At 33.7% G+C, this 12,809-nt stretch overlaps 1 protein-coding gene across 1 annotated transcript; it reads left to right on the top strand.

Moving 5' to 3' along the window:
* Positions 1-9,149: 9,149 nt before the first annotated feature.
* LOC110096290 lies at positions 9,150-10,101 on the top strand. The gene has a single exon (XM_020822164.2). It carries the CDS (start codon positions 9,202-9,204, stop codon positions 10,015-10,017), a length of 816 nt encoding a protein of 271 aa, XP_020677823.1. The 5' UTR covers positions 9,150-9,201; the 3' UTR covers positions 10,018-10,101.
* The last annotated feature ends 2,708 nt before the right edge of the window (positions 10,102-12,809 follow it).

The following is a 12,809-nucleotide window of genomic DNA, read 5'->3' as shown; positions in this document are numbered from 1 at the left end:
TTATGATAACAAAACCCTCAAAAGTATGAAATTTTAAGCTTTTGTTTCTTACAACATTGCCTAAAGCCCATTACTAATGGGTCAATTTGTACCAAGCTGGCCCTAAGCCCATGCCATCAATTAAATCTAGAATTAGCAAATTGTTTCAGTAATAAAAATTGACTGGATGATATATTTTGGTAAGAAGGTATAATTACTGGCTTTTATCAAAGAGATTCGGGCTTCGTTTGGGACAGCTTTCTTATGCTTTTTAAAATATTTTTTTAGTACAAAAGTTTAAATTTTGTATTATAAAATTATTTTAAGAAGCAATAAAAAAGTTGTTCCAAATGAAATCTAAGAATGTAATTATATACTAATAAATTTATTTGTTTATAATAATACACTATTTAATAATTTTGTTGGGAAGTATAAGAGTCTATGTAATAGATGGTTCTTGTATGGATGAACTAAATATAGTTGAATTAGGGATTAGAGCTTGGCCCAAGCTCATCATGGCCTGATAATTAGGGTTTAGATTTGGGCCAAAAATTAGTTTTTATTTGGTTTGGGCTTACAATGGCTCCATCAGCCCAAAAGTCTAAGTTATGAGATGCCTAACACTATTAGTGTATTAGTAATTTTCTAGTTTATCTCCAACTAAATAGCTTATCAAACTATCTCCCCAAGCTTTTTAATATACTAATTACTAATAAATGTCAAGTTGACAAAACACTTTTTTGTTAATGAATTTATTTTTTTAATTTTTCAAACAATTTGATTACTAGTGGTGGATAAGATTAGTAAAAAGACACATTATGGGTGTTCTCCACTCTAGCAATTCCCTCAAAGCCAAGGCAACAAATTCCATGACCAACTTGCTTTGACTAGATGGCAATGAGTGTGAAAAAGGTCCCAAAGGATGTACCCTACCATGTTCTCTTCTTAATTAGGGTTCTTAATTAGGGGTAGGGTTTGTTCAACTCTAATAATTTGATTATTGTCAAGAGTAATTCGACATTATTGACGAGTCATATTTATGAGGACTTGTGAGAGTCAAAAGCAATTATGAGAAATTTTTTAGTTTTGAGTTGAGGAGTTAGAAAATTATTATTGTATTGAATATTTTTTCTTACACATAATAATATTCTCTTTTAAACGACCCAATGTGTGCAACTAACCTTAGTCTGTTGGTTGGGAGCTTTAGTTACCAACCAAGAGGTCTTGCGTTGAAGCCTCGTGTATGTGATGTGTGTGTGAGTTTGCCTTAATTGGCCTAAATATTTCCAAAAAAAAAAACCCAATGTCATAAATAGTCCATGATTTCAAGCATTTTAGATGTCTTAATGGCTTCAAATTTTTTTAGCGTTTAAATTGTGCATAATCTGGAGCGTCTCATAAAAAGAGTCGGGGGAGTCGATGAATTTGAAGGCGCCGTGATTTTAAGTAGATCTGGATCTCCCTCCATAAAAGTAGTTGGAAGAGATTAAATGTTGCTTAACATGACAAATTGAGCGGTAGGTGAATGTCATTGTTACTTTTGGACAGACGTACATGACTTGTATAGACTGAGTAAATTGCACATCAAGTAGGGGGAGATTCGCCTCACCCTTTGACCAATTTGATTCAAATGATTATAGTCAAAATGTGCTTGAACAATCATGTGATTATATTCGACCCTCATATAAATCCAATTTAATTCTTCTTGATCTAAAGGTGCTAAAAAAGTCACATAAGTTTAATTACATAATAATCTCATTTTTGCAAAAATAAAAAAAGAAATTAGATGGCTTCTAAAATATTATTTTTATTTTATTTTTTCATTTTTAATAAAAATAAAATTATATACATCCATGATTAATCTAACTATGTCCATATCATTAAGAAGAAACCATTTATTCTTTTTTCAATATGTATACCACATGAATAAAGTAGAGATTAATTTAAGTTAAAATTAAATTGTCTCCTTTAATTTGTCTAATTGATAATTACTTTTAGGGAAATCCTTCTTTATTAGAACAAATAGTAATGAGTATAGAATAAAGCCAAATATTTTATCCTCCGCAAATTTTCATTTAAAACACTCATAATAAATGACAATATAAGTATAATAATATATATTTTTTCCATATACATAGCACTCAAAATAATAAGAGTTATATGATTTGCACATAAACTATACTATTTATATCCATAGTATCCAAAATATAATACTAAAATAAAATAAAAGTAATCTCTCCCATTAAAATTGCTAACTCTATTATTACGTCTGTCAGCCCAATTGCTCTGTTACAGTTCACACATACTCTTCTGTTCATGGTAGCTAACAGGAGAAGCATTGACCGTCTCCCACTTCATGGCCACGAGAAATTGCAAACAAAGACATAGATGGATTAAGGTCTAGTTGACTCGTGGAGTCCTCCATAAGCCAAATGATCAGCAATGAAAATAAGAAAATCATAAATAACTCTCAGGAATACATTTGATGGGCTCAACTGTGATCTGATGAGTTCCAATGAGCATCGTAATATAGTTAATGGAAGTGTTAGAAATTAAAACAAAAATTACTTTAAAATTTGATAGCTATATCTAGAAATGCCTTTTTAATGCATCTCATTATTAAATTTTGTCCATAATGCATACTAATTTCCCATTTGAGTGTGTTAGTTTGCAAAAATCCTCTATCAAATTTTCAGAGTAATGATAAACTCTAATTAAGCTATTTTTAACTTATCCAAAACTAGCTACGGACAAACTGATAAAATAATGCAATATAAATATAAATGATTTAAAAAACACTATTTTTTCCTCAAAGGAAAACATATTACGTGTTGTATTCAGACGCTTATTGAGGTTAATCCGGACACGTCATATCACCAAATACGCATTGATTGACGTGATGAGTCAAAATTGACCTCAGAATGCATTCGGACACCCCGCACTTAATAATATCTCTCCTCAAAGACTGTAAAACCATCATTAAATAACAATCATGATGAACAAAATAATTTCTTCTTTGCTAAAGGGGAGCCCCACCTGTCCCCGTTATTAGAGAAAGCTAACGTCATGCAAGAATAGCGACCACGCAATTTGACCACACCAGCATCTTTCCATTGGCACACGCAGACAAACTTTTCCTCATATTTCATTATTTTTTTTAACTAGTATATTTATTTATATATACATGAATTTTGATCAAATTAATTCACAAATTCATAAGCATTAAATATATAAATATTGAATCTGGCTCTATTCTATTGGAGCTCAACTATAATTCAAAATTTGTCAACAAAATTGATATTTCATTGATTTTGGACGATCTCATAGCAAGAAAAATCTCATATCAATTTCACTTGCGTTCAATAAACTAATTTGTAGGCATTTTCTGGTCAAATTAGCATCGCTCATCATTAAAAAGAGTTCTTTTTGAAGGTCCTTTGCTTCTCAAAATCAATGCCAGGTCTGGGGTGTGGATCGTTCAACCATACATCTCACCAATGTCCTTTACGTACTACCAAACCTCCTATTATTCCCCTTGGCCAGATTGATGACATCACGATCCTCCTTTAATTGTGATTAAGGCTTCGTTTGAGATGACATTTTTACTGTTTCTTAAAGCAGCTTGCTCGTACAAAAATTTTAATTTTTATACTAAAAAGCTGCTTCAAGAAACAGTAAAAAGTCGTCCAAAACAAAGCCTAAATCCAATAATTCACCTGCTCTAATTATCCTTTACACTAGTTTGACATCATAAAGTCCAATGCTGGATCTCCTCCCTCCTTTTAAATGAGGACCCTTCTTCTTCTTTCCCTAACGTCAATTCGACATCTAATTCTTCTTCAAGGCTTGGCCATGTCCCATCGAACTCAAATATTTTCATCTCTGAGCTTTCAACTCTTTATCCCCTCAACCATATGACCCCATGAAAAAAATCCAAGCATCCTCCACCATTTAATCCTAATCATCAAACATGGTGTACCCAACCTTAGAGGCATAAATTTGTCACACTTTTTCATGGGAATGGTAGTATTTCAAGCACCTTATTTCTTCTTTAAACTTGGAACTTTTTTTGTGTGGTTGAAATTAGGGTGAACTCTTTAAGGCCCCTTCTTTATTTGATCTCACAAAATCTTCTCTTTTGAAAGAGAAAGAAATAATTTCTCCATGTGCAGCTCTAGTAGAATATGGACCAAATGGAATAGTTTCATACTATCTTTTGTCACATTGGCTATTAAAAAATAGTCCATTCATGACAAAGGTTTTTTTTCTATTAAAAAATAGTCCATTCATGACAAAGTTTTTTTTTTCTGCCTTACTTGAATGGTTGAGCCTAGAAACTTTAATATCCTCCTCATGACTACATCTTTATGCTTCGTGGATATGACTTTTACTGACCATTCCAGGCTCGCCATTGGAAGAGTTCTAATGCTACTTTTTACAATATTATTGATCATAATAAAGCTAATTGTTGTGTTGATGTCGGATGACGCTTCTGACTTCCCCTCCTCTTCTTTATTAATAGATGTTTTTTGTATCCATCTCAACACATAATGTGCTTGTTATGCACTTTTGTGATTCATGTTTCAAGCCCGTCCGAGTCCTTTTAATTCTTTTATTTGTGGTTTTGATCAGGGCATATTCAATGTCCTCTTTTTTCGCTTTATTTCCCTTGACTTTTATGAAATGTGTATTTTATAGTCTTTTATAGCCTTAATATACAAGCTTCAACTCTGAAGGCTCTCAATTTCAAAAAATAAATAAATTTTTCTCGCTATCTTGTAAAAGAAAAAACGGCATTCTATCTAAAAATAATGATAAATTAAAATTATAATGATATTAATATATAAAATTGATAGATTTGTCAAATATGACATCCACCCATCTCATTAAAAATAAACATTAATTGAAATACAAAAGAGTAAATTTTAATGAGATATTTAAATTTTCAATAATTATTTAAAACTTTAATACAACAAACAAAATTTTTAATAATTATATAAAATTTTCATTATCATCTTACAATATTTAATTTGTTAATAATAAATATATCTTATGCTCATAATATATTCTCACCACTCTATTCCATTGCATGCCTAAAAAGTTAAGGAATTTAGCTGCTTTTTGGTTGGATTTATTTGGTAAAGGAGCCATTTACATGTTTTATTTATATGAGAAGTGAAAAAGCTAAGAAAGTTCATATTGTAGAAGATATGGTAAATATTAGTATCTGATTCAAGAAAAAAAAAGGATGAATATATATTATATAATAAAATATAGTGATAATATAATATCACCAATAATAAAACTTCATAATATTATATATATATGATAAAACACAGACATATCAGATCTGCTAGAAGAAGCTTCTTTGCTTCCCGCATTCAAAATGAAACTCAATAAACAAAACAGTAAACGATAAACTGCCAAAGAACAGCAGCAGCAAATGTCCTGAGAAAGTAAAATAAAAACAAATTTATAGTGACTGCTGAGGTTGCTCTGCTTTCCCACTTCGCTGATCCACTACGTACTGTCCACAAACACTTTTGCTTTCACTTTATTTTATTTTTTTGTTTTTTAATTTTTACATTTAGGATAAATTCAAAAGCACTAAGAGTGTCAAAATCTGATCCGATCAGAAAAATTTCGGATTCAAGTCAACTCGTTTGTCATATAGGTTGGGTTCCGATTTGTGTTCAAGTTTTCAACCTGTTTGCAAAATCGAGTCGAGTTTAGATTAATCCGGAAACTCATAAGCAATCCGATTTGACACAGGAAAATAGCTACCGCGTCTAGTGCTCGAGCATGACCTCGTTTGAATGTCTGGTCGCGTCTGCCATCCGCGCTCACGTGTCACTTGACCTCTTCTAGTCGAATCACAACCATCGTTGCCATCCACGTTCGCGTGTCCTCCGTCCTAAACTGTCAGGCACCAATCGGCACGAGTCAAAAACTCAGACACTGACGCGTACGTCCATGTTAACATCGCACCTTGAGCCGCACTAGCACCGCCTCAGCCCACGTTGATCCTTGCATGCTGTTGTACCGCCTCTCCTGCCGTCATACTCACTTGTTTTTTAATCAAACAAATTGTCGATTCATGTTGGGTCAACTCAGGTTGGACCCGTAGACCTGTTTTGACACCTCTAACAAGCACATCACATAGGTAAAATTCAAATCTAAATTTTCTTGATTCATAATCAAGCTCCCAATCGACAAACCAAACTAGTGAGTTGAGTTCACTTCACTTTAACTATTTGACAATTTTTTTTACCTCCTTTAAAACTTTATTATAACTATTTCCTACAATAATAATTAAAAAAAAAGAACTTTTTTGCTTTGATCTTGTCATTCGAGAATCCGTGCTACAGAGACTGAAGGATCCGCTCAAATCCAGGTTGACATATTGCTTTAATAATTGAGATTTTGGCTCTCTTTTATGAACAAATTGCTTCAAAATCATATAGCTGCTGACTTTTTGCTCAATATTTTTGAAAAATTTGCCAAAATGTTAGAAATTTAGGGTATGCTACTTTTGCTTTTCAGCTTCAATCAGATATTTTAAATCATGCAAAAGTGAGGGCAAAAAGGTAATTTTGTATGGCCTTAGGGTTATAATTTAGCTAATCTTTTGTTTGTGAATCGATGATTCAACATCTAGGTTATCCTATCGTAATTTAAAATTTATTCAAAATAATTTAATTAATTAGATTTTAGGCTGCGGCAACTCATCATATTATGATTCTAGCCAATCTCTGCTCCTAGTTCAAGAAATTTTTGTAATAATATATCTAGTGAGGGTCTGAGGGGATTGTGACTTTGGACAATCAAGTCATTAATAAGAGTATATGTTTTAGATATCTTGGATCCATTATGTGATAGAAAAGTCCCCCTCAAACTTAAATGAAAAATTATATAAGATGATGGTGAGACCATCAATGCTTTATGGTGCCGAATGTTGGCCATTAAAAGAGAAGCATAATACTAAATTAGGTGTTGCAGAGATGAGGACACTCAAATGAATGAGTGGCTTTAACCTTAGAGAGATAGGATACTAAATGAGAATATAAATGAGAAGGTTGGAGTGGCTCTAGTTGAAGATAAGATTACAAAGAGTCGCCTTAGACGGTTTGGTCACATAAATTGATTGCCTTCTGATGACCCAGTTAGGAAAGTAAATGTATTAGATTTAAGTACTTATGTTAAGAAAGATAGATGTAGACCTAAAAATATTTGGTTAGAAAATATTAGAAATAATATTTATTTATTAGATTTAAACAAGAATTTAACTTTTAACAAGATATAATAGAGAAAAATGATTTATGTAGCCGACCCCACATAGTGGTGCAAAGGCTTGATGTTGTTGTTGTTGTATTTGTTGTAAGGTTTTGTTTGGAATAACTTTCCTATTATTTTCTAAAATAATTTTTTAGTGCAAAAATTTTTTAGAAGCCTAAGAGGAGTGAGAAGAAATAAATAAATTTAGCTTTGATTTTGTGATCCCTGTCTTTTAAAAAAGTATTTAAATTGTGGCAAAATCGTAAAAATCTGCTGTGAGAAATTGTGAGATGCTGATTTGGAAGGCATTGCCTAATGATTGTGATATATTGCCCCCCGGAAAAAAAGGATGGCGATTTTCAATCCATAAGACAATTCATGGTAGGGGAATAAGATAATTTTGTCTTAGATTTATAGAAATATTGAGCTTACTGACAAATAAATGAAAGTTGCACATGTAAGAATATAGTTTTTATATGAAATATCTAAAAAGTGGAAAAATTATGAAGTCTGATCCAGTTGAAATGATTGCATTATGTGAGTGTTGATTACACAAAGTTTGCCTACATTGATGTAAAGACGATAATATTTTAAGAGTATGGAGAACTTGTAGAAAATAAAGTGAATTTGATATAAGCAAGAGGTATTCTCATGGTTGTGGCTGAGTGATAATAATCTGACAATTTTGGTTGAGTGGCAGCCATTTCATAGTGATTATATGATGATGATCAGGGCGACAGTGGTCGGAGATTCGAGGATTGTAGTCAGATGAAGATGATTGAAGGACTATAGCATGATGATAATTAGTAGATGTCGAAGGATTATAGTTTGGTGATATTTGTTAGACAATGTTGATGGTGGTCAAGCGATGTTCTGATGACAAGGGTTGGATGGTTGGGTGGTGTACTGATGACAATGACCGACTAGTGTTTTGGATGAAGGAGGTGGTTCACTAGCGGTGGTTGGGAGGTGATTTAGCAACAACGATTTAGTAGTGTATTTTTACAGCAAGGGTCAAGTGTTGTTCGAATGATAGCATGCAAGCCATAGCCAACGATATTAGTCTAGAGGTGGTCTGATGACGTCAGTCTAGAAGTGGTTTGATGGCAACAATTTGGTGGTGGACCGATAGTGGTCTTGAAAAAAGCTTCAAGATTTTTAGATCCTTTAAACTCTCTTGAATCTCAAACTTATGTCCAAGCTCCAAATCCCCCTTATATAGGGAGTGAAGGGCGATTCATAGATTTTTTTTAGAGTTGCATGCTCTATAAATATGGACAAAATCTAATTCCATCCGATGAATTAAATTGGTTATCTTGATTATAGAGCATTCCTTCAGCATTTAAGTGTCTTAATGTTATAGGAATTACTCAATTATGAGTTTCTTGGATTTATCTCCGTCATGATATCAATTTGCCTATAAGCATCCAAGATTTGAAAATCGTTTTGTCTTCATATTAATACATGAAATTTCTAATTACATGTCATATAGTTCATTTCCTTTATTAATTTAGGCTCATAAATCCGACTTGGATAAGCTTGGATAGGACCACTTGGTATCATATGGTTGATTTCATTGAGACATTTACGCTTTGTTCGAGACAGATTTTTTTATGCTTCTTAAAGCAGCTTTTTAGTAAAAAAATTTAAACTTTCGTACTGAAAAGCAGCTTTAAGAAGCAACAAGAAAGCCGTCCCAAACGAAGCCTTAGTTCTAATATAAATTTGCTGAAATCAAATTTAAGTAGACATTGAATTTAATTTTGGTAGCTTTCAAGTCAAAATGCATTGAGATTTATGCTCGATCAAGATAATGCTCAACGACGTTTATCCTCATCTCTATACAAAGTAAATTAGAATATGCTAAAAATTTATTTTTACAAATATAACTTCTAACATCTCCCACTATATAAAATCCGTCAGAGCACCGCCAGAAGCATAACAACAATGGCGGATGAAACCAAGTGGGTCACCTTCGACTCCGACTCCGACTCCGACTCCGACGAGGCCCTCTCCCTCTCCGACCTCCCAGTCTCCAAACCCGACAACAACAATCCCAAAGAGGAGAGCGCCAGCGCCGCCTCGCCTCCAAAGGATGAACAGTTCGAGTTCAGAATCCTAGCTGGCGGCGGCAACCACTCATCCACTGAGCTCGTCAGCATGTGCGCCGCCGAGGACGTCTTCTTCCACGGCCAGCTCCTCCCTCTTGGCCCGACTCGGTCCGTGTCTCGCTCCGACTCTACCGCAAGCGTCAGCGTCGACAGTAGCACTAGCGTCAGCCGAAGCCATTCGTCGAACAGCTGCGCGAGCAGCTCTGACGCCCCGCAGTCTCTGGCACGCATAAGATCGAACACCTTGTACGCATACCCCAGCCCGAAACCTCGGGTCAGGCCTGCCGGCAGAAATAGTAGTGGGAGGAGGAGCACAGGCTCGGCGCCGCCGGTGGGGTGGGGATTGTTGAGGTTAGGCGTCGCGATGGCGCCGGAGATGGAGCTGAGTGACATAAGAGTGAGACTGGCGAGAGGCGGCAGCGTGAAGACCGTAGAGAAGAGAGGGAATGCGGTGAGGAGATTACTGGGCGGCGGGTTGATGGGGTGCACGTGTTCGCCGGAGGACGTAGTTTCTGCAAAGGTTTTGAATGCGAAGAAGAAAGGAGAAGGAAGGAGACGAGTTGCAGGATTCATGGAGAGAAGGGAGAGGATGTTTGAGTGGTTGGAGGAGCTTTCGCTTGGAAAAGAACCGTTAATGAAATTTGGTCTGTAACTAGTTTGATGACTGATCCTCTGTGTTCTTCTTCTAAATGTTTGGTTCTAAGATCTCTGAGCTATCAAATTTCTTTCTTTTTTTGTTTTTCTGTTCTTTGAGTACTGTTAAAATAGTAAAATGGGAGGTTCGGTTTGTTTACGTTTGAAGTGAAGATGCTGTGTCGATCAAAATGGGTGCTTTATTTTCTTTCTTTTTCTTTTGTTCTGACATTCTTCTCGTGGGTTGAAGCGATGGATGTCATCATAGACGCGTGACCTCTTTTACGAGGCGGCATGAAGAGTGGCGGAGGTCTAAATGGCTTTTTTTATTCGGAATTTGCTGTACTCCCAATGATAAATTTGAATTCTTTTTTATACATAAAACTATGATTCAAATAATTTTTTTTTCTATAAAATCTTTTAAAATTATGATTCTTTTTAAAACTTATTAATTTTTTAATTTCAGAGAGTCCGTGCCTGTGACCATTCAAATTTTGGTTGGGCTAATCTTAATTTTATAATACAAAAATTTCTATTTCAATAAATTTTTATGCTGTAAAAATATTTTAGAAAGCAGTATGAAAACTGTCACAAGTAAAATCTTGATGATAAAGTAAGTGATTTTCTCTAGCCTCACTCATGTTAGAGCTCACTTTACTTTCACTTTAATTGAGATCAATGTCTGTTTGAGATAATTATAGCTTTTTGAAAAGTTGACTATAGAGCTGTTGTGTGAAAAATATTTTTTTTAAAAGCTAATGTAGAAAATAATGAGCTAGCACAAATTTTTTATGAAAATAATAAAATGATAATAGTCAAGTAAAAGTGGAGTTTCGATCTAAAAAATAAAATAGTAAGAAAGTTGTCTCAAATAGATCATAAGGCTTCGTTTCATTTGGGACGAACTTCTTTTTGTTTGTTAAAGCAGTTTTTTTAGTAAAAAAATAAAAATTTTATGCTAAAATGCTGCTTTAAGAATAAAATTAAAAATCATCCCAAACAAAGCTAGTCACTCAATTATCATGCAGTTTAAAAACAAGGTTCTTTCATTATAAGTTAATATATAAAATTTCATTTTTTAAGCATTAAAATATATTTAAAGAATTTATAATTCAGTCCACACTTTTTATTCGTCTAAAGATAAAATCATAATATTTGAGAGATTTTACGAGTTTGTACAGTTAAAAAAAAAAGTTTAATTTTTATGTAAATTCCTTAAAGCTCTTTTAATTAGACTTTCGAAGATATATGCATGAGTTTGCTTTCTGAGCATTTTGAAGAGGAAGATTTGAACTTTTACTAAAAAAAATTTCCCAATTTCTATTAGAATATACATATATTTTGTATTTTAGGTGTACTGCTTCTATCTAGATTTTTCCTGGCTTCTTTGTAATTATACTAAACTTGTTTACCTGCCTCTCTATATAAGAGCAGGCGGTAATGTTGTTTGTGTCATAATAATATTACAGCTTAGTTAGTTTTCCTGTTCTGTTATGCTATCTTCTCAGCAATCCTAGTTTCTACAATTTCTCATAAATTTAGTAAAAAGCTAAATACTTAGGCTTGAAAAAGAACAAAGAACATCGATATTGAGGCCTTGAGTTCGAATCCTCTCATGTCTTACATGACTACATGAGCTTTGTAGAAACTCAAGAACTGAGTTTCTTGATACAAGACAGCAAGCGACAATTAAAACAGAGAAAAGGAAATTTTATTAATTCATATACAGTACATAAAACCTGTAGACTATTTATAGAGAGATTGGCTATATATTAGGTAATACAATGAGCTATATTAAGTTTATGTAATAGCATTGTTTTTGTACTCTAATAGTATGCAGCATTTTTGTTACATATGAATGTTCGTAATTATTTACTATTGAATTTATTTGGTAAACTTTAAGCTTGGGGGAATGTGGGTTGTAATCAAGAGAAAATGTTTAGAAAGAGATATGATGAAGACAAATAGATAATTCTTGAGTTTGAAAAAGACCTCATCAATATTTGTTTGCTTAGTAAGGAGATAGAGAGGATTTGTTCATGTCTAAGACCATATCCAACCAAACTCCATACCACCCTATGCTGTCCGCCATTTGCTCCATTCAAACTCCAAATCACACGCCAAATTCCGGTAGGTGAACAGTGTGACGCCAATATTGGCATTGGATTGCTCACCTACGCCAAAAAAATTCGCTGCATGATTTGACGAAGAAGCGCACGAAAGAGGAGAACAGCTCGCCAAAGATGGTTGCCGATGCGGGAAGCGCGCGAAAGAAGAAGAAATGACGTTTGATAGGAGAAGAATGATCGCATTTTGAAATTTTGATGTATTTTAGAGTGGAAAATGGATTTTTCGATTAGAGATGCCCTAAGAGGACATAATTTTAAGTTCTACTATCATTTTTATGGAACTTCGCCCAAAGGCTATAAACTTGTTGCAAGTGCTAATGAGGGCAAGGGGATGGTTAAGCAATCCAATGAAAGCGATCTTGCTAAGATTGTTGTTACAAATCAAGATGTAGTTATATGCCTCTAAATGAATTCATATGAAGTAGTTTTTAACATCTACAGGTTGTGAGTTTTGGGGCTGCCACTAGAGCTCCTGAAGAATCCTTTGAAACAAGCATCTGTTACTAGCGGCAACATCCAGACCTAAATTACAATTAAAAAAGAGGTAAAGCTCAAGTATAAATGAATCACAAGAATGTTCTAACATTATTTGTAGAGGAAAGCATTGATATTGTGTTGCAAATTTGAATGTAATAGTTTTTTTTTTTTTTTTTCTTGAAAATAGTTTCTAGTAAGTTATGAA

Source organism: Dendrobium catenatum, unplaced genomic scaffold (genome assembly GCF_001605985.2).
Source record: "Dendrobium catenatum unplaced genomic scaffold, ASM160598v2 fragScaff_scaffold_1228, whole genome shotgun sequence".
Taxonomy (NCBI): domain Eukaryota; kingdom Viridiplantae; phylum Streptophyta; class Magnoliopsida; order Asparagales; family Orchidaceae; genus Dendrobium; species Dendrobium catenatum.
The sequence above is the reverse complement of the archived record's forward strand: the minus strand, read 5'-3'. Positions and strand labels throughout refer to the sequence as shown.